We start from the raw sequence: 20431 nt of genomic DNA on the forward strand, positions 1-20431 counted from the left end.
ACACCACACTGCGGAGGAGGGAGGGGCGCGTAACAGCCGCATCAGAAGAGCCGTTGCGCTTGAAAGATTCGCCTGGGGGTAAGAAGGGGCGGGGTTTCTCTTAGAATCCCCACAGTCGGGGGGGGGTCGTTCCCCACCCCGCTGTGGAATCCCAGGGGCGGAGCCAGGCCGCTCGCAAGGCTGGTCAGTCATGTGATCCCCGCAGGGACGCTGCGCCGTAGACGGGCAGGAAGCGGAAGTGAGGTAAGAGTTCGCGGTCTCCTGACCGTTGCGGAGCTGGGTCGCTGTTGCGAGCGAGCAGGGTTGTGTGGCGCGGGAGGGCGATGGCAGCAGGGTATCAGTATCGGCCCGGCGCCCCGGGTATGCAGGAGCCCAACTTCCTGTGGGGCGTGTTCCAGAGGTGAGAGCCCCCGCGCCGAGGGGATGCGGCTGCCGTTACTCGGGTGTCCCCGCCAGCAGCAAACACCCTGGGGCCCCCTTCCCCTCAGCCTGCCCGGAGCCGCCGGGTTACCCCGCCCGGCTCCCACCGCGGGTCCCCGCCCAGCTGAGCCTCGCCGCCCCCTCCCTCTTCAAAGGCCGCGTCTGGCCCGGTGCAGCACCGCGATCGGTGGGTCAGTTCCTCCCGCCCGGCCGCGGGGTGGAGGTGGCTGCACCCGGGGCAGTGTGGGAATAGCCCCTGCTGGGACGGAGAGCGGCCCAACCTGTCCGCGCCGGGCCGTTCCGGTCTAGCCGCACTGGCCTGGCTGAGAGGGGTGTGCAGACAGGCCTGAAGAGCAGCCCCTCCCATGTCAGCACTGAGGCTGGGAGGTGTGTGAAGTCCCTTCGGAGCCGCCGGCTCTGAGGGCGGCTGAGCACGTACTGGGCGCAGCGCTACTTGCAGCTCCTGGGGACACTGCGGGACAAAATAAACGTGGGGCCTGATCCTCTCTTTGGGGGTAGGGAAAGCAACCCTGAAACAGACTGTAGGTTTCCCCACTCTATTGCGCTCTTACTGGAGCGCTTGATGAGCATCATGCGTTGTGCTCTTCTAAGATGTCTCTCATATAGGCATTAATAGCTAATACTTCGTGTTGTATGCCAAAACCTGTGATGAGGTGATTATCCCTTACTGATTATTTTTTCTCCAAAGGTCACTCTCAGTATTTGTAGTGCTCCACCTGCTTGGTTTTAATAATATGGGTTTCTTTCATCTATTCCCTGCCTTTTCTTTTCCATTAGTTCAATGTTCATTGCGCAGGTTTTCACACTCATTTTAAATATCATATTATTGAGTTGATTGTTTTCGGTGGCATATACTCAAATTGTTTGGGGTTTTTTTGGTGGCTTACCAGCATCTTTGATGATTCATTCATAACTATACATATATTCATTTCTATTCATGACTATTTTTCCTATTCCTGTGGCCCTTGATACTTTTTATCACCAGTTAAAAGGATTATATTTGTGATACCTGTAACATATTTACATGATAAGCTTTGTAATGAATGGCTTTAGAGAAGACAAGATCATAGAATCATAGAATATCAGGGTTGGAAGGGACCCCTGAAGGTCATCTAGTCCAACCCCCTGCTCGAAGCAGGACCAATTCCCAGTTAAATCATCCCAGCCAGGGCTTTGTCAAGCCTGACCTTAAAAACCTCTAAGGAAGGAGATTCTACCACCTCCCTAGGTAACGCATTCCAGTGTTTCACCACCCTCTTAGTGAAAAAGTTTTTCCTAATATCCAATCTAAACCTCCCCCACTGCAACTTGAGACCATTACTCCTCGTTCTGTCATCTGCTACCATTGAGAACAGTCTAGAGCCATCCTCTTTGGAACCCCCTTTCAGGTAGTTGAAAGCAGCTATCAAATCCCCCCTCATTCTTCTCTTCTGCAGGCTAAACAATCCCAGCTCCCTCAGCCTCTCCTCATAAGTCATGTGTGCTAGACCCCTAATCATTTTTGTTGCCCTTCGCTGGACTCTCTCCAATTTATCCACATCCTTCTTGTAGTGTGGGGCCCAAAACTGGACACAGTACTCCAGATGATGCCTCACCAATGTCGAATAGAGGGGAACAATCACGTCCCTCGATCTGCTGGCAATGCCCCTACTTATACATCCCAAAATGCCATTGGCCTTCTTGGCAACAAGGGCACACTGCTGACTCATATCCAGCTTCTCGTCCACTGTCACCCCTAGGTCCTTTTCCGCAGAACTGCTGCCTAGCCATTCGGTCCCTAGTCTGTAGCGGTGCATTGGATTCTTCCATCCTAAGTGCAGGACCCTGCACTTATCCTTATTGAACCTCATCAGATTTCTTTTGGCCCAATCCTCCAATTTGTCTAGGTCCTTCTGTATCCTATCCCTCCCCTCCAGCGTATCTACCACTCCTCCCAGTTTAGTATCATCCGCAAATTTGCTGAGAGTGCAATCCACACCATCCTCCAGATCATTTATGAAGATATTGAACAAAACCGGCCCCAGGACCAACCCTTGGGGCACTCCACTTGATACCGGCTGCTAACTAGACATGGAGCCATTGATCACTACCCGTTGAGCCCGACAATCTAGCCAGCTTTCTACCCACCTTATAGTGCATTCATCCAGCCCATACTTCCTTAACTTGCTGACAAGAATACTGTGGGAGACCGTGTCAAAAGCTTTGCTAAAGTCAAGAAACAATACATCCACTGCTTTCCCTTCATCCACAGAACCAGTAATCTCATCATAAAAGGTGATTAGATTAGTCAGGCATGACCTTCCCTTGGTGAATCCATGCTGGCTGTTCCTGATCACTTTCCTCTCATGCAAGTGCATCAGGATTGATTCTTTGAGGACCTGCTCCATGATTTTTCCAGGGACTGAGGTGAGGCTGACTGGCCTGTAGTTCCCTGGATCCTCCTTCTTCCCTTTTTTAAAGATGTCTTATTTTAGCAGGCAGGATAAAAAAAAAACAACTTTTAAAAAGGCCCCAATTCTACAGATACTTAAATATGCTTAATTATATTACTGCGAGTAGTCTCTCTGACTTCAGTGGGACTGTGCATGCCAGTCAAGTAAAGCATGTGCGTAAGGCCTTGTTTACACTTAAGAGTTTTGTTGAGCAAGTTATGCCGACGATCAAAGAGTGGTATAATTACATAACTTGTGCATGTTCACATGACACTCCTTCCGTTGGCGGAGCGCATCCACAGTTGGTGCTCTATCATCAACAGTGGATGAAGTAAACTGGGTAGCTATCCCACTGTGCACTCATCACTTTCTGTAGCTAGGAGTTGTGGGAAGGCAGAGTGGATCGCAGTGCATCATGGTTACAGGCTCAGTGTCCCACAATACAGTGTTTTCCATCCCATCATTCTATGGGCTTCCAACTGTGTTTTGCGGCATTTTTCAATGACCTGTGTTAGCTGTATGGCTGCCATCTCTGTCTGAAAAGATGGATCCTGCACCGCTCTCCACTGTTGTGAACACATCGTGGTTGGTCATGCAGTCTGTCATGAGCACCCAATCTGAACAGGGATCTGAGTTGCCTGACCTGCTGCATGCCCTAGAAAGAAACAACACCAGCGTACTTTTGGCATTCATGGAGCAGCAGCACATGGTGGACCCTTGCTTTTGGGCTCAGGAAGCAAGCAATGAGTGATGGGATCACACTGATATGCAGGTCTGGGATGACGAGCAGTGGATGCAGAACTTTCAGATGCGGAAAGCCATCTTCCTGGAACTGTGTGCAGAGCTCACCCCAGCGGTGTAGCAAAAGGACATCAAAATGAGAGCCGCCCTCTTGGTGGAGAAGCACGTGGCAATTGTTGTGTGGAAGCTGGCAACTCCAGACTTCTACCAGTCAGTTGCAAATCAGTTTGCCGTCGGGAAGTACACCGTTGGGGCTGCGTTAAGGCAAGTGTGCAGGGCCATTAGTCTCTTCCTGCTACGAAGGACTTTGACTCTTGGAAATATGCATGAAATAGTGGGTAGCTTTGCAGCAATTGGATTCCCGAACTGCAGCAGGGCAGTAAATGGCACGCATATCCCGATTTTGGACCCGGACTGTCTTGCAGTGGAGTACATTAATAGAAAGGGGTGCTTGTCTATGGTATTGCAGGCGTCTGTGGATCACCATGGGCGTTTCACTGACATCAACACACGGTGGTCCGGGAAGGTATATGACACATGCATCTTCAGGAACACTGGCCTGTGTAGCAGGGGTTCTCAACCTTTTTTTTTTTTTTTGAGGGCCCCCCCCAATGTGCTATTAAAAACTCCACAGCCCACTTGTGCCACAACTGTTTTTCTGCATATAAAAGCCAGGGCAGGCATTGGGGGTAGCAAGCAAGGCAATTGTGGCGTGGGGTCCTGGGCAGGGGATCCCACAAAGCTAAGTTGCTGTGGCTTTGGCTTCAGCTCCAGGTGGCTTTCTGCACTGGGCCCCAGCAAGTCTAATGCTGGCCCTGCTTGGTGGACCCCCTGAAACCTACTTGGTGGACCCCCACGGGGTGGTTGAGAACCACTGCTGTATGGAAAGCTGCAAGGAGGAACTTTCTTTCCAGACCAGAACATTCCAGTGGGGGATGTTGAAATGTCCATAGTGATTCTGGGAGACCCAGCCTGCCCCTTGCACCTATGGCTTATGAAGCCTTATATGGGAAACCTGGACAGCAGCAAGGAGCACTTCAACAATAGGCTGAGGAGGTGAATAATGACCATAGAATGGTATCTGCATTTGGCAGATAAAGGCAGCGCCCGCGTGCTTTTAATGGCAGATTAGACCTAAATGAGGAAGATATTCCCATGGTCCTAGCAGCTTGCTGTGCACTCCATAATATTTGTGAGGCTAAGGGTCCAAAGTTTCCCCCTGCGGTGTGGAATGCAGAGGCAGATCACCTAGCAGCTGATTTTGAGCAGCCATATACCAGGGCTACTGGAGGGACACAACAGGGTACTATTCGAATCAGGAAGGCCTTGAGGCACCATTTTGACAATTAGCACCACTAATATCTCTTTCTGTACAGCTCTCTGCCATAGCTTTAAAATTGTCATGCAAGGTGATAACTTAATGATTCCTGACTGTGATTTGTAGTCTGCAAATGATCCAGTTGCCATTGTGTATTAATTTCAGTAGCAACCACTGTGTGTGGGAGACAAATAAAGGTTGGTGATCTTTCAGATAATTTTTGGTTTTTGTTATATATAAATAAGCAACATACACAAAACACTTGATGGGAAGGGAGATGACAATGAAGGGCAGGGTGGTCTCTCAGAGCTGAGTGCAAGTCCAGCTATCATTTTGGAAGCTGTCGAGTAGAGGTAGAGTGAATAGGGTATCAAGATGTGTTAGGAGATTGGAAGGAATATATGGGAGGAGTTTGGGGAGAGCAGGGCAAACAGTTCTGTATTGGCTGTAGTGGAGGAGAGCACACATGAATTCTGCCTGCGGCATGATTAGGGACTTCCAACATCTCTGTTTGGTCCTCCATCATTTTTTATCATCCACTGCTGATCTATTAAAATTTGGTACTGACTCCCCTTTTTATCCTGCCTGTCTATTTTATAATTTTCTTTTAAAGTCTCTCTCCACACCCTGCGTTCTTGTTTATCGTCCTCCAAGGATTGGAGCACATCTTGAAACATGTCCTCCTTGCTCTTCCTCAGTCACTTCCGTATCTGGTGGAAGCGCTCCACCCTGAAGGTCACATCCGCAGAAGCACAAGAAACAGAATCATGATTGTTAGTACACTCACAACATTGAATCATGCTAGTAAAATACAGCTCTTTGTTTTACATACGAATCTGTTTCTCATTTTCTCTTGGCAAGCACAGAGCTCAGCTAATGCCTTAACCATGATTAGTTCAGCCCAGGGAAGGGCTCAAGATAGGGCAATGGGTTTAGGTGTTTAAGGGGTTCACTGCAGGTGATTGGGGACAAAATTGTAAATTCTGCCACCACTTTCAACAGGCAGGGGTCATTGTAGCAGATATCTCACTCCTGAGGATAAGCAAGGATGAAAGGGTGCATCTCCTGGATGCATGCAGCTTCAGACTGGGTCCCTAGGCTGCTTACCTGTATGCCGCTTTGCGTCCCTGCACAAGTGACTGCCAATTGTAGGAAACCTTCCTGTGCCAATGGGGGAAGGAACAAAACAGCTCTGCCAAGGAACCTTCAGCAGAGGATTGGCGAGTACCTCCAGGAAAGTTTCTTAGAGATCTCTATGGAGAATTCCTGTGAAATCCTAGTGTGCAACAACACCACACTGTTCCGCAGCACTGCTTAGCTGCACAGGTGAATGTGAAGCACACGCAAACACAGCTAGTTGTGTACATTTCTATCCCTTTACCCACTTCTAGAATATAACAAAGCAAAGAACAGCTCTGCCTCATATAACTGAGCAGCATCAACTCAAAAACATCGCTTACCAGAGCTCCCTTCTCCTGTATCGTGCAGTCTAAAGACAGAGTGCTGGGACTGGCTCAAACCGTCTGGGGTCAAGATGAGGTCCTGGACAACCTTGTCCTGTCTTGTCCTCCAACTCAACCTCCTTGTCCACTACTTTGTGCTCAGGGTTGATTTCACGGTCTCCAGCCCCGTGGAAGTATCCATGGGGTTCATGGAGGTGGGCTCACAGCTGAGGATGGCATCCAGCTCCTTATAGAAGCAGCTGGTCTTCAGCAGCAGAGCAATGCTTTGCCTCTCTTGCCTTCTGGTACGCCTGCTTCAGCTTGATGTTTGCTGGAGTGGAGCTGGGACTGCACAACCTCCCGTCCCCATATACTCAGCAGATCCAACAGCTCCGGAGTGCTTCAAGTGGGACACTATTTGGTTCATGGAGCCGCCATGGTCAATGGGAAGATGTGATATGAGCTCTCCACACCGAGCAAACAAAGCAGAATTTCAAAAATTCCTGGGCCTGTAAAGGGAGAGGGGCGGATGCCTGTGTACCTGGTTGCAGAGCAGCGGGGTTTGAACTGCTGACTAGAACAGTCAGGATGGGGCATTTTGGGACACCACCTGGATGTCATTTATACCAATATAACCAACCACAGTGTCCACGCTGACACTTTTTGTCAATATAACTTCACTGCAAAAAGCTCTACGCTTCTCGTCAAGGTGGTTTTATTTCGCTGGCAAAGCAGGAGAGTTTTGTTGGTGGAAGGAGCATTGAAGAGTGTGCACCTCCACTGTTTTGTCAACGAAACCTGACTTCTGTCAACAAAACTGGAATGTAGACAAGGCCTAAGGGTTTTTGTTTGGTTGTTTGGATTGTTTTTATTTTTTTTCCTGAATCTGGGCTTTAATTAGTATAAATGTTCTCCTTTTTTAATTTTTTCTGATTAAAAACAGTTTTCCAACTATTACTGAAATAATTCTCTCGTTTAAAACAATTTTTTTAAGTTACACATTTTAAGGTGAAATCTTTAAAGTTTGTATTTGTTTTCAGGGTTGATAAAGACAGGAGTGGAGTAATATCTGACAGTGAACTTCAGCAGGCATTATCCAACGGTAAGTGTGACTAAGGGGAAAAAAATAGCTTCTTATAAATTTAGCATATGCATTTCTTATTCCCCCTTTGGTTACATGATGTAGATCTCTTCTAAGAAGTACAAAAGGAAACTGAAAATCTTAACATATAACAGGGAGCAATTCTGCAGTGGAAGACTGAGCAAGAAGTGAATAAAAAAGGGAGCAAAACAAAAATCGGAGACAGATAAGATGTATAATTCATAGCTGCAGAAGGTTTCTTTTTTCAGACCTTAAAGAAGAACTGGATTTTTTTTTTTAACATTCTCTCTTAGCTCAGCTCCAGTTGTCAGTTTCTCTGCATTGGATTGTTTATTCTGGAGAGAGAAAGCATTAAGTAGAGCATCCTCCAGCTGTCCTCGTTTTCACAGAAATTAGGGTGTAATTATGATCCATATTACTCATCGCTTCTCAATGTGCCCTTCATTTTTTTTTAAACCAGGACCAGTATATAATCCAGGAAAATTTTACAGGAGCACTTCCAACCTGTCTTGCTGCATATGTAATCTTTGTTGCATACCGTGGTGCAGGAAATTAGGATGGTAAGAGGTATAATGGTCAGTGATGGTTTTTAATAGAGACAGAAATAACTGGATATTACAGAAGGAAGGAGGTGGTAAAGTGTTCTCATTAGTGCTTCACAAAGCCATTTATTTAGTCTGTCATAAGGTGGGTGAGGCAATATCTTTTATTGGACCAACTTTTGCTGGTGGGAGAGACAAGCTTTCAGGCCACACACAGCTGCTCTTCCGGTCCCACTGTAGCATTTCAAGTGTAGACAAGTCTTAGTTACAGTTGACTACGAGGTGCTGTTCATACATCTTTGATGTCTAACTACAGTGGGCAGTTTTTTCTGATAATTTCATGCCTTTTTCTGGAACACCTGAGAGGCTCGTGTTGGGTAGCTGTTGCATTCCCTTTTCCTTTCATGTGGGATACCTGCAAAGTTTAATTCTGTCACCCTTTCTGCACAAGGGGTCTGTGATGAAGGTGAGGCGAAGTGACATTGGGTTGCAGTGCTATCAGGAACAAAATATTTTTATTACTAATCATCTGACTTGGAATATACCTAGGAAACAGAACTTACTGTGGAGTACAAAATGCCATTAGTCTTCTGACTAACAGCAAAATAAATTAGTTGTTTACCTGGGATAGTAGGATCTACTCACTGTATCACACATTTTTTTACCCAGTAACTAGAATAGCCTGCTTGAAAGGGTGAAACTTTAAAATTGTGGCAAAAATAGAGAAACTGAAGAAATTTGGGTCAATGTTTTTGTTCACAATTTGTTTACAATAATTTTGGAAACCTGTCTTTGCCAGCCTTTCTACTTTAAATTCCTCAAATTAACCTTTTTTTCTCTGTGACCCACTTCAGTGTTGTTATACAACTGCCATAATTTCTATATGCCTTTCTTCCTTGACTGTTCACAGTATTGGTTAGCAGTTTGAACATTATATATAGTTATAAGGAATCGCCACTTAGGAATTGAACACTGGAAAGACTGAAAAACAGATGAGCTAGGCTGTTTATATAAATGCATTAACAGATATCTTGCCCACATTCCATAAGTTTTTGTATTCTAACAAACCAAGCACCCCAACCATTCTCAATTCCACCTACTCCCTTCTCCCAGGATATAATGGCAGTTGATTCCACACAAGCTCCTTCTCTCTTTCCATTCACCAGTGATTCCACCCATTCTTTTCTAGGCTTCTAGATGGTTGTATATAAATTTACTGTAGTTTCTAATGTGCATAGTAAGAACATAGATGTTCTTATCACATCCCTTTTAACTTTGTAAAGGAGAAATATTCTAAAGATTGACATAGATACTAGAAACATTAAGATCCAGACTTTTGGAGTGAAATGCCTGCAAGCTGCTTGAAAGCTTTTTTTTATTTTTATTTTTTAAACCCCTATTGGCTGTATCAGTTGGCCCGTACACACTAAACAGTTCTATCAATTTGCCAAGGCATTTCTACTTACAATACTGGAAAGAATTCAAGCAGGTCACACTTCATCCTGAGAGCATCTTTGTGCAAAAGAGACATGGGAGGTGGCAAATCTTGCAACTTAACAGTGGCCACTGTAATTGGCAGGGCAATAGTTCTCTTTTAGTATGAACTTATTATAGAAGCGGGTGTATTTGTAGTTTCTTGAACAGACAGTTGTGACGAAGTGGGTATTTTCCTTTATGTTGTATGTGAGCCTATGTGAGTGTTACTGTTTTGCATCACTACTGCATATGCCTCAGTTTCCCTGTGTGCTGCAGCAGTGTCTTGGTGGTAGGAATAAGATGTGAGACTTTGGCTGAGAGCCTCTGGGGCAGGTGAGGCTGCTCCAGCTGCCTGCACATATGCTATGGCCGGTGCCCTTTGTAACCTGAGACCCAGGAGGGGGTACAACCAGGTGACTCTTTGCCCCGGGAAGCAAGACAAAGACCAGGAGGAGGAGCAACGGGGGAGGTCTGAGGGCAGGTCGCTGGAAACTGGGCAGTCTGCTTGTGGGGACTGGCGAGGGGAGTCCAGGACATCTGGCCTGGGATTCCAAGATGGACTTGGCTGAAAGTCACTAATTTCTGTGCCAGTAAGCTCTGTTCTACACTGTATTCCTGTCAACTAATAAACCTTCTGTTCTGCATGCTAGCTGAGAGTCACAGCTGACTGCAGAGTTGGGGTGCAGGGATCTCTGGCTTCCCCAGGAGTCCCGCCCGGGCGGACTCACCGCAGGAAGCGCATGGTGTGGAAGGGGATGCTGAATGCTCTGAGGTCAGGCCCAGTAAGGTCGAAGCTATGTAAGCTTCTTGCCTTGGCAGCAGTATGCTCAGAGAGAGGAGGCATGCTCCCCGAGAATCCTGGCTGACTTCATGTGGACTAGTTCCAGAGCATTGCGCCGGTGACTTTGTGACAACAGTGAAAAGCCTATGTACTGCCAGCAAATAGGAGACTTCCATGGAGAGCAGAGGCCTAAGCCATTATTTTTGTAGAATTTAGGTTTTCAATATGCTTTGTGGCCCATTTTCATTCATTACCAGTGATAAGCTCAGTTATAAGCTCAGTTATGAGGATGACCTTCCAAACGTGAACCAATGCCATACTGACATCCAAATCTGCAGACAGCACCAATGGTTGTCACTGCTGTTCAAAAGCAGGTGGATGGTGAAAACAACTCCCCCAAGAAAAATAACCCAGTGGGTTTTTTTTGGTTCTTGAACTCATCACTGTGATTTACATCATCCCAACAGCCATTCATAAGAACGGCCATACGGGGTAAGACCAATGGTCCAGCTAACCCAGGGGTGGGCAAACTTTTTGGCCCGAGAGCCACATCTGGGTGGGGAAATAGCTTGCAGGGCCAGGGCAGGGGGTTGGGGTGTGGGAGGGAGTGTGGGGTGTGGGAAAGAGGGTGTGGTGTGCAGGAAGGGGCTCAGGGCAAGGGGTTGGGGCAGAGGAGGGGTGTAGGGTGTATGAGGGGGCTCAGGGAAGGGGGTTGGGGTGGAGGAGGGGTGCAGGCAGAGGGCTCAGGGTTGGGGTGCGGCAGAGGGTTGGGATGCAGGCGGGGCTCAGGGCAGGGAGTTGGCTGCAGGAGGGGGTTGGGGTGCGAGCTCCAGCCCAGCTCCACTTACCTGGAACAGCTCCGGGGTGGCAACAGTGTGCACCGGGGCCAGGGCAGGCTCCAGGAATGGGGAACCACGGCCAGTGGGAGCTTCGGGGGAGGTACCCTCAGGCAAGGGCAGCGCACGGAGCTCTTTGCCCCACCCCGTCCGGAGGGGCTGCAGGGATGTGGTCTGGCCGCTTCCTGGAGCAGCGTGGGGCCCTTGGCACCATGGGGGTGGCAATCCCGTGGGCCAGATCCAAAGCCCTGAGGGGCCGGATCCAGCCCGCAGGCCACAGTTTGCCCACCTCTGATCTAGCGCCACAGCCTACCTTCTGACAGTACTTGGTGCCAGATGCTTAAAGGGCATGAACAGAACAGGGCAATTTATCAAGTGACTGTGGATAATTATAAAACTTGAAAAAAAGAAAAGGAATACTAGTGGCACCTTAGAGACTAACCAATTTATTTGAGCATAAGCTTTCGTGAGCTACAGCTCACTTCATCGGATGCATTCAGTGGAAAAAAAACGGCTGCTACTCTGAAACCTATAAAACTTGAAACATTGACACTGGCTTCCATGAGGAGTAATGCAGTAAATTTGCAAAAAGAAAAGGAGTACTTGTGCCACAAGTACTCCTTTTCTTTTTGCGAATACAGACTAACACGGCTGTTACTCTGAAAGCAGTAAATTTGGTGAAGAAAACGAAAAGAGGTTTTTTTTTAAAAAAAAAAATCACAGCTTCTGTGCATGCTCGGGTCAAATGTTATCAAAGGTCTTACTCTAACACTATACACAATCTAAAGTTTGAATTCTAATGCCAGCCCTAAAAGTTCTGGACTGGATAAAGAACTATTGACTTTTCTGTAAAATAAAAGCAAAGCACTTAAGACTAAAATCCCTATTAGCTTTGTATTTCACAAAGGATTCCATTGAACATTCTTCTTTTAAATGTTTAATTATATGCATGTAGTATTTAACGTAATGGATGAGATGGTAAATCCAGATTTTATATTGCCAGTACCTCAAATGAAGAGACACAAATATTGTCCTCTTCTTTATATGCTCCCTCCTCACTTGTGTACCAAGGGAGAAAAAAAATTCCTTCCTGATCCGTGCAGTAGTGTCTCAACAACCTGCAGAATGAGTTACTTTCCTGTTGATGTGCAAAAGTTGTAAAATGTTGGGTCTGCCTGAAACTAAGGCCACTAAGTGTACACTTGAGACCTATATTGATATAACTACATCACTCAGGAGTGTGGATGATGTCATTATAGCGACCTAACCCCCCACGTAGACAGTGCTATCTTGATGGGAGAGCTCTCCTGTTGGCATAGTAGCATCTTCTGTAAAGCGCTACAGCTGCACCATACGTGAAGATGAGGCCTTAGATACCACTGAGAAACAGCCGTATTATTTTGTGTATTGCCTCCACGAGATCCACCTCTGAGCTTTCTAGCTAGGCTGTCATCTGGGGTATGGTGGGTTTTTTTTGTGTTATGGTTATTTTTCCTATTTAAGCTTCACCATACTGCTTTTCTGTCTGTTTCAGGAACATGGACTCCATTTAATCCAGCAACTGTCAGGTCAATTCTGTGTAAGTATAATTGTACAATGTTACATATTCAGGGTATGTCTTTTAAATAACATTTTTATTATCTCCTGTAGCTGATGGCTAAGGTTTTCACATGCTGCAGCACTTAGTTACATCATTTTAGATTAACAGTAAACTGAAAGTACATGGTACAATGTATAATATATTCTTTATAGCTGATCTTTGCAGCAGCTTTGTGTAACACTGTGAACATCATTAATACAAGCTTCAGTTCTCCCTTCCAGTAACCCTGTTCCAAAAAAGCTATTCATTAGGAAGAAATAGTCCAAAGACCTAGTGACACCTTCTCTGTTTTGAAAACCTGTAGTCATTAGTATATTTTCTGTGTGTGTGTGTATTTTCCCACGGTTGCCGAGCAACTGTTAGGGAAGATTACAAGACAGCTGAGAAAATGGCATGTGTCAGAAACATAGGGAAAAAAGTCACCAATTTTTGACAGTAGCATTGTCTTCATGTTTGTTCCCAGTGACTTGCTGGTATTAAACAATTTTAAAGCCTTTGTTCTAATTACAAATATCAAGCAGAAAAACTGATTCTATGTTAACCTAAAAAAAAGACCAAAATGGAGGAGGAAAAGCAGAAACCATCTGACAGGTATTGGAGTAATTCTCAGCAATGCAAAAGAAGCTGGTAGCAAGTTAGTGGTATAGCAAGAGACAAACAAATGGAACTTTAAAAATGTCTCTGTTCCTCCCTCACACAGCTTATAAACAATGTATTCATAATTATTTACTCAAATCTGTTCAAGTATAGAGCTCAAATTGAATCTCAAGTCTGGTGCCATTTTATGTTTAGGTCCCTACCAAATTCACAGCCATGAAAAACACATCACAGACCATGAAATCTGGTCTCTTGAGGATTTTACCCTGTTCTGTACAGATTTCACAGGGTAGACCAGCGTTTCTCAAACTGGGAGGGTCCTGACCCAAAAGGGAGTTACAAGGGGATCACAACATTATTTTAGGGGGTCACAGTAATTGACACCCTTGCTTCTGTGCTGCCTTCAGAGCTGGGCACTTGGCCAACAGCCACCCTCTCCGGCTGCCCAGCTCTGAAGGCAGCACCCCGCCAGCATCAGTGCAGAAGTAAGAGTAGTAGTACCATAACCTCCTCTCTCCCCACCCAGTAGCCTTGCAACCCACCCACCCCAACTTCTTTTGGGGTCAGAATCCCTATAGTTACAACACTGAAATTTCAGAGTTAAATAGCAATTTACAATTTTTAAAACCCAATGACTGTGAAATTGAGCAAAATGGACCGTGAATTTGGTAGGGCCCAACTTATATTGTAATAAATAAATAAAATAGTTGTAACAAGTCATAGAAATTTCCAATGAGACTGATTGAATGCTAAAGAATCCTTTGGGGGGTTTTCTATCCCTTTCTGATTTGCAATTCCTTCCAGAAGAGCAAAACCTTCATGCTAATCTGCTACTGATCCATTTGATTGCTAGGAGACTTCACTGTCACACAATTGCTCTTCCGTGTTGCCTTCTTCAGTTACTTCCTTTGTTCTTTCCTATCCTCCTTTGCCATTTCACCACTTCCTCTCCTATCTGCTTTCCTGGACTCTTCTACTTTTACTTCAGGTCAGCACTATTTTCACACATCCTCCTCCCATTCATTTGTTTACCACCTCATCAGCCAGTCCAACCAAGCTCTTATTAAAGATGGCAAAATCTTACTAAAGACTTTAGTATAGTTTCTTATGTATTAATCCTTCAATTATGTTGTTTCAGCCATGTTTGACAGAGAGAACAAAGGTGGCGTGAACTTCAATGAATTCACTGGAGTCTGGAAGTATATCTCAGATTGGCAGAATGTTTTTCGAACGTATGATAGAGATAATTCTGGAATGATTGATAAAAATGAACTAAAGCAAGCACTAACAGGTTTTGGTAATATTTTTTTTATAGTTATAGTTTGCTATATAATGGCTGGTTTTGTCCAGAATTAAATTAAATATCTTTAAGGCTGTGCCACTTCGCAGTTGTGACACAATGGAATAATCAATTGTAAGCAATAATTGAGGTTGAATGTGGCTATTTCTCATTTGGATGTATGTGGCACTTCACAAAAGACTGACATCTGTGCCATGAGCAGCTTACAGATCATCTGAACTCTTTTGTTGAATAAAATTGAAAAATAATTAATGGGAATCAATGTATGCAAACTTGGTGTGACTCTTTAAATTCATACTTTATTAAACACCCTAAAAGTCTTACCAACGTTTCAGTTATAAATGTTTTAATTAGTGGCTCACTGTGCCATTGATCATAAAGCATTTACAGGCTGTAGAATTTTCCCAGAACTTTAAGGAATAAATTTAATTACCTACAAGGAAAAAGTTGTTGGAGAAATGCATAAATCTGTTTCCCTTCGCAGGGACACTTGAGGCACCTGTACATTTCTAGTGATAGTTGTCAGTATTCAACTATATTAAGTAACTTTTGAATTGTATTCTACAAATCCTGCTTTGATGAGAAGTTCTTAACCTTTATATGTAAAGTTAATATTACATATGTAACCTGCTGAAAACAAAATTAAGACTCTCATTCTGCTATGGAGAAGTCACATTGTTTGGTAACTTGAATTCTTTTAAAAATGTGAATCAAATCTGCATAGAACCAATGCTCTAAAACAGTTAGTTCTTCAAATTGCCACATCATTATATATACCTCAGAACTGCTAAAAGTTAGGCTAGTGTGTAACGCAGCTTATAGGCTAGCGGAGTGGGAGTAAAGGAGGAAGGGGAAGAGTTATCCCTCTTCTCCCTCCCCTCCACTCCTGTGGAAAGGGTGAAATTTTCTGAAATAGAACAACCTTAAGATTATTTTAATGGTCGTCTACTACACCTCCCCTTAGTATGTGGCCATGATCTAGAGCCCACTGAAGTCAATGGGAAGTCACCCACTGGCTTCACTGGGCTTTAGATCAGGCCCTACAAATGCTGAGATTAGGAAGCTTTTAATTTTTATCTATTTTCAGATAAAAACTGTAGAGGCTCTGAACCCTCCTTTTGATAATTCCTCCTGATTTGTTAACTGTAAATATAGCAGGTAAAACAGCCAAAGTGTCTGAATTGCTAACGCTTTCTTCACTGCCTCTTTTTCAGAGGAGAATGAATAATCCTCATGAATTTTAAAGATAAGCCAGTTCTAACCATCCCTTTTCAAGCAGCTGTGCAGAAACTATCAAATGGGTACCCCCTAGATCTTCTGAAAACCTACAGTAGGTGCAGCTGTGACAGGTTCCAGTAAACTCAAATTTCCACATGGCCAAAGGGATCTTATGAGAGTCTTGCTGTACGCAACTGACTGTATCCCTTCGTCCGTTGTACTCTGGTAGACTGCTAGTAGAACATGTTCCAGATCTTTTCTCTGTGCCTTACAGCTTCTGCTAGAAGTGCTCCAGAGGGTCTCTTGTTTACTTGACATAAGACCTCAGAATATTTAAGTAGTTCCTCTCAAACCCTCTTAATGTTATCCCCATTTCCTCATCTGTAAAATGGGATAATAATTTGCCCACCTTTCTAAAAACACTGTTCAGACCCCGTGATAAAAGGTGTTAATATAAGCATAAGTATTAACATTTTCACATGCTAAGCTTACTCTTAGTGAGCTTTGTTAAAAAAAGATGAGGTGTGTGGAGTGTTTCAAACAACAAAATACTGGTTGAAAATAATTCACTGTGTAATTAGCAAAACTCCTAGTCTTCTTGGTTGCTCCATCACGGCATTTGTATCACCTAGCAGTAATTGGAAGTTGTGACTTCAACAGAAAATGGCATTTGGAAAAAACAGCTTGTGCCATCCTGTTACGGCACAGTTACATTCTCTTTTGATGCAGCGGATAACAAGTTGTTCAATTGACTTCAATGAAAAAGGATATTAAAATGTTTAATTACAAAATATATTGAGCACAGCCCTAAACGCTTGTTTTAATTTCCCTTCTAACAGCATAATCATTTAAAATTCGTTGTAGTATTTCATTTCATCGAGTTTGCAATTCATTCTTTTGTCATGTTCTTAATCATCACATGTTTTTTATATTGCTTCTATTTTGTTGGAGCATTTTCTTCAGTAGATGAATATATTGTAATATCCATTTAAGTTTGATTACTGTTCTACAACTTTTACTTAATGACTCTTGCCTGTTTGTTGCAACATAACTTACGCACATTTGCTTTTGTGTGTTATAATGCTCTTATATAAACTACCCAGCTTTGGTCATGTAAAACTTGTAATCCTTTTTCTTCTAAGGATATCGACTCTCTGATCAATTCTATGATATCCTTGTTCGGAAATTTGACAGACAAGGAAGAGGACAAATTGCTTTTGATGACTTCATTCAGTGCTGTGTTGTGTTGCAGGTAATAGAAGAAATACATCTAATATCAAAATGGGAAGCCATGATTTGTACAGGAGTTGAAGCATGTGGTGGATCAGGAATTTAATTTGACATGACTAACATACTACCTCCTAGGAACGCTGTGCTTATATACACCTGTGTGTTGATCAGCCTTGAAAAATCTTAAAGCTCAATCTTGAGCTGTGAAGTGCTTTGAGGCCTCTTGGCATTACTATAGTACAAATAAGTACAAAATGACAGACCTCAATGTCTAAGTGCTTCCCTATTTTAGAGTGGCTCTTGTCTGAGAAGTGACTTAGTATCACTGAGCGAGAGATTCCATGTTTGCCTTCTAGAGAAAAGCTGGTCTCCCCTTCAATCCCCCCCCTTTTTTTAAACAAACTTTCTGCTGGCTTTGCAAACTCATTCTGGCCTTTGAAAGCCAAGCTGAATTCTTGTCTTGTGGCTCATGGCAATGAAGACTATGCAATCCAGATTCTGCCTTAGCTTACATTCATGCAACCCCAGTGTTGTCTTTTGGGGTGCACAGGGTGTAACTAAAATAGAATTTGTCCTGCTGACTAGAATCTAATTCTTATATTTCAGTTCTTGCATAATTTTATTGGCTCTGCAAGCCCAATAGAAATATATCTGTTCAGATAAAAGATTTTGCTAAGTTATAACTGACTATGCACATGAATCGTTTTAGAAGCCATCATCTTTTTGTAGCCACTCCTCGATAGAGAATTGTATTTTAAAGCTTAATTCAGAGCTGAGTTTGTCATTCAGTCAGCATTACAGATTTTTCATTTTAGCCTACACTGCAGGGCTAAACGATCTCTCACCGAAAAGCTCTCAGCGTTCCTCTGTTACCATGGTACTCAGAAAACAATCTGGAGGATTCAGTGAGACACGGTGGTGCTAAAACAACAAACTGTCTAAAGTTTTGCAGCATTCTGAGTGATGTTCCTTACTGCCAGTGTTTATTCCACAAGGTGTGGACAAATGTGCAGCATGCAGAAAAGGGAGAGAGTGACAAGTAGTATTTCCATTTTGTTTTTTGTGGGTCATCTCCTTAGCTCTGTACTGTTGGTGGTTCTGTCTTCCCACTGCAGAAACATCAGTAGTTTCCTACAAACATTTGTAATGTTAATCAGCACCCACAGCCTTATGCATTGTAATTCCAAACTCTGGTTTAATATAGTAGAGATGTTTAATGATTGACAGGCATAGTCGCTGGTTATAGTGAAGTTATTAAAGTGGTAACTTGTTTCCATAGTATTTTTATACTAGGCCTCTTTATTTTTATACAACACTATAACTATGCATGGTTATTTACATGCAAGTATGATGCAGCACATGACCCATCAAGTTTATAACAGATAGCAAGGTTTGCTTTTCAAACATACAAAGGTTCTTGTTGAACCAGCTTGCGAATCTTATCTGTCCAATGGGGAAGTAATTTTGCCCCCTAAATTTCTTGGCAGTCATGTGCTAACAAACATTGAGCTGGATGCTAAACAGAACGTATACAATTCAAAGGCTACATATTATATATAAAAGATGTAATTCAAGACATGGTATGTCACAGGGAGGTGGCGAGGGGGAAGCTTATTCATCCACCAGGTAAGAACAAAGAGAACCACCTTTTATCTTAGTCATGGAATCTAAATTTCCAAACAATCACCCCAGGGAAAGCTCATGAATTTGTTCTTGCTGGAAATGCATCCCAAAAACCTCAGTTTACATTCATCTGAATGCTTTGTTTCTTTCCAGAGGCTGACTGACATATTCAGGCGCTATGATACTGATCAGGATGGCTGGATTCAAGTGTCTTATGAACAATACCTTTCCATGGTCTTCAGCATTGTATGACAGTGACCAGTGCAAATGAGATTGACCATTAGCGATACAAAGACTGGAGTTGCCAAATCTTGTCACTTACTGAATATGACTAAAATGGATATAACTTGTTTCATTCTCTTACATTGTGATGTCACCAGCTTCAGAATGTTTGTACTCAAGCTGCTCAGCTTTTATGTTGTATTACTATAGCAACAATGGCCATATCACCCCTTAGTGCAAAATTTAGAATTGTTTGTGATGTCAGTGCTAAACACTTTTTTCCAGATTATCATGCATGGGGAAAAAATATTTTTTTAGAAATGCCAAATTAAAGTAATAATGCTTGTTAATTAAAAGGGATGTAAAGGTCTGACAGAAGTTGCACAACGTGGTTTGCACGTGCCTTACTTTTTTATAAGGAATTAATGTATTAATTTTTAATACAGAATTTAAAACAGTAAAGACATTAGACAGTCACACTATCCTGTCCAGTTTTTGTGCATAAGGATGTTTCTCCAAAGGCAGCTCTGATAGATCCCTGCTCTTTGAATCTTGTGCTTCATGATGTCTGAACTTAAACCTCAGGTGTGGTGAGCCATTCAATGGCCTTATCAGCAGCAGGGGCAAGCTTGTCTTCCTGCCAGGCTCAATAGCCAGCAATTGTCCATACGCTTAGTTCTTTACTCATCATGGATGGGTGAGACTTGGAGCCTCCTTTTAACTTCTGCTCTCTGCTCCCTGTTTATGCCTGACCCATTTGGTTCCAGCTCAGTTTTCTTTTGTTGAGTTCTTAGCTAAGTGCAGATACTTCTTTGAGTGATGTCCCTGTGAGTGCTCCACTTCAGGTGATTCTGCACCCCTGATGGGAGAATTCAGACAGCAGTGCCTGGTCGGGTCACACATGCACCCTCCCTGTCTCGCACCGCCAGTAGCAGTAAACGAGCGCTGTGAGACCAAACCTCCCCTGCCCTGCCTCAGTTCTTTCTCCACCACCCTTAATCTGAGTTACAGCTACCAGCAGTGCCTCTGTATGACTTACCTTGAGGTATAAAATGAGCCAGCATTTCCCAAACTCTTTTGGAAGTTGCCTTCAGGTTCAGAGAGTGCTGCCATTTTGCATCTTGAAGCTGGCACCTCTCTGAAGAGATGGAGAAGTTGCTGCCTGTTGAGTTTGCTGAGGAGAAGGTATAGAACACCAATCGTGGCTGCTCCAGGTTGCCTGTCTTCTGCAGGAGGAGCACAGACTGGCATGGTGTGAATACTGGTGCATGGGATGGAGCTGGTCTGTCAACTGCTCCCTGGTATCACACATGGAAGTTAGAGATCCCATACCGTCTGTTCTGGCCCTGGATTATCAATTGAGTTCTGTACCAAGGAAGGCAAGGCCAGCACCAGCTGTTCCTGTGCTGGTGGCACATCAAGTAGTAACAGACCTCCTCTGCCTTTCTGTCCAGTCCTTTCCCTTTGTCAAGGACTTCACAGGGCTGCATCTTTTATAACCCTATTGGCTGGGCAGGCTGCTGAACCTGT

The 20431-nt window shown here is 43.9% G+C and overlaps 1 protein-coding gene across 4 annotated transcripts; it reads left to right on the plus strand.

Annotated features, from left to right (window-relative positions):
• The first annotated feature begins 6 nt into the window (after nucleotides 1–6).
• On the plus strand, nucleotides 7–19378 carry PDCD6 (programmed cell death 6). Of its 4 annotated transcripts, none has more exons than XM_073332500.1 (6): nucleotides 7–78; nucleotides 7415–7476; nucleotides 12646–12690; nucleotides 14447–14605; nucleotides 16969–17078; nucleotides 18833–19378. In XM_073332500.1, the coding sequence occupies exons 4-6, from the start codon at nucleotides 14449–14451 to the stop codon at nucleotides 18929–18931; spliced, it is 366 nt and encodes a 121-aa protein (XP_073188601.1). In that variant the 5' UTR covers nucleotides 7–78; nucleotides 7415–7476; nucleotides 12646–12690; nucleotides 14447–14448; the 3' UTR covers nucleotides 18932–19378. The 4 variants fall into 4 exon arrangements, with proteins under 4 accessions (XP_073188601.1, XP_073188600.1, XP_073188598.1 ...); XM_073332499.1 differs by lacking the exon at nucleotides 7–78 and adding an exon at nucleotides 140–243; XM_073332497.1 differs by lacking the exon at nucleotides 7–78 and adding an exon at nucleotides 250–400.
• Nucleotides 19379–20431: the final 1053 nt, after the last annotated feature.

The sequence above is a fragment of the Lepidochelys kempii genome, chromosome 2 (assembly GCF_965140265.1).
Source record: "Lepidochelys kempii isolate rLepKem1 chromosome 2, rLepKem1.hap2, whole genome shotgun sequence".
Taxonomy (NCBI): Eukaryota; Metazoa; Chordata; order Testudines; family Cheloniidae; genus Lepidochelys; species Lepidochelys kempii.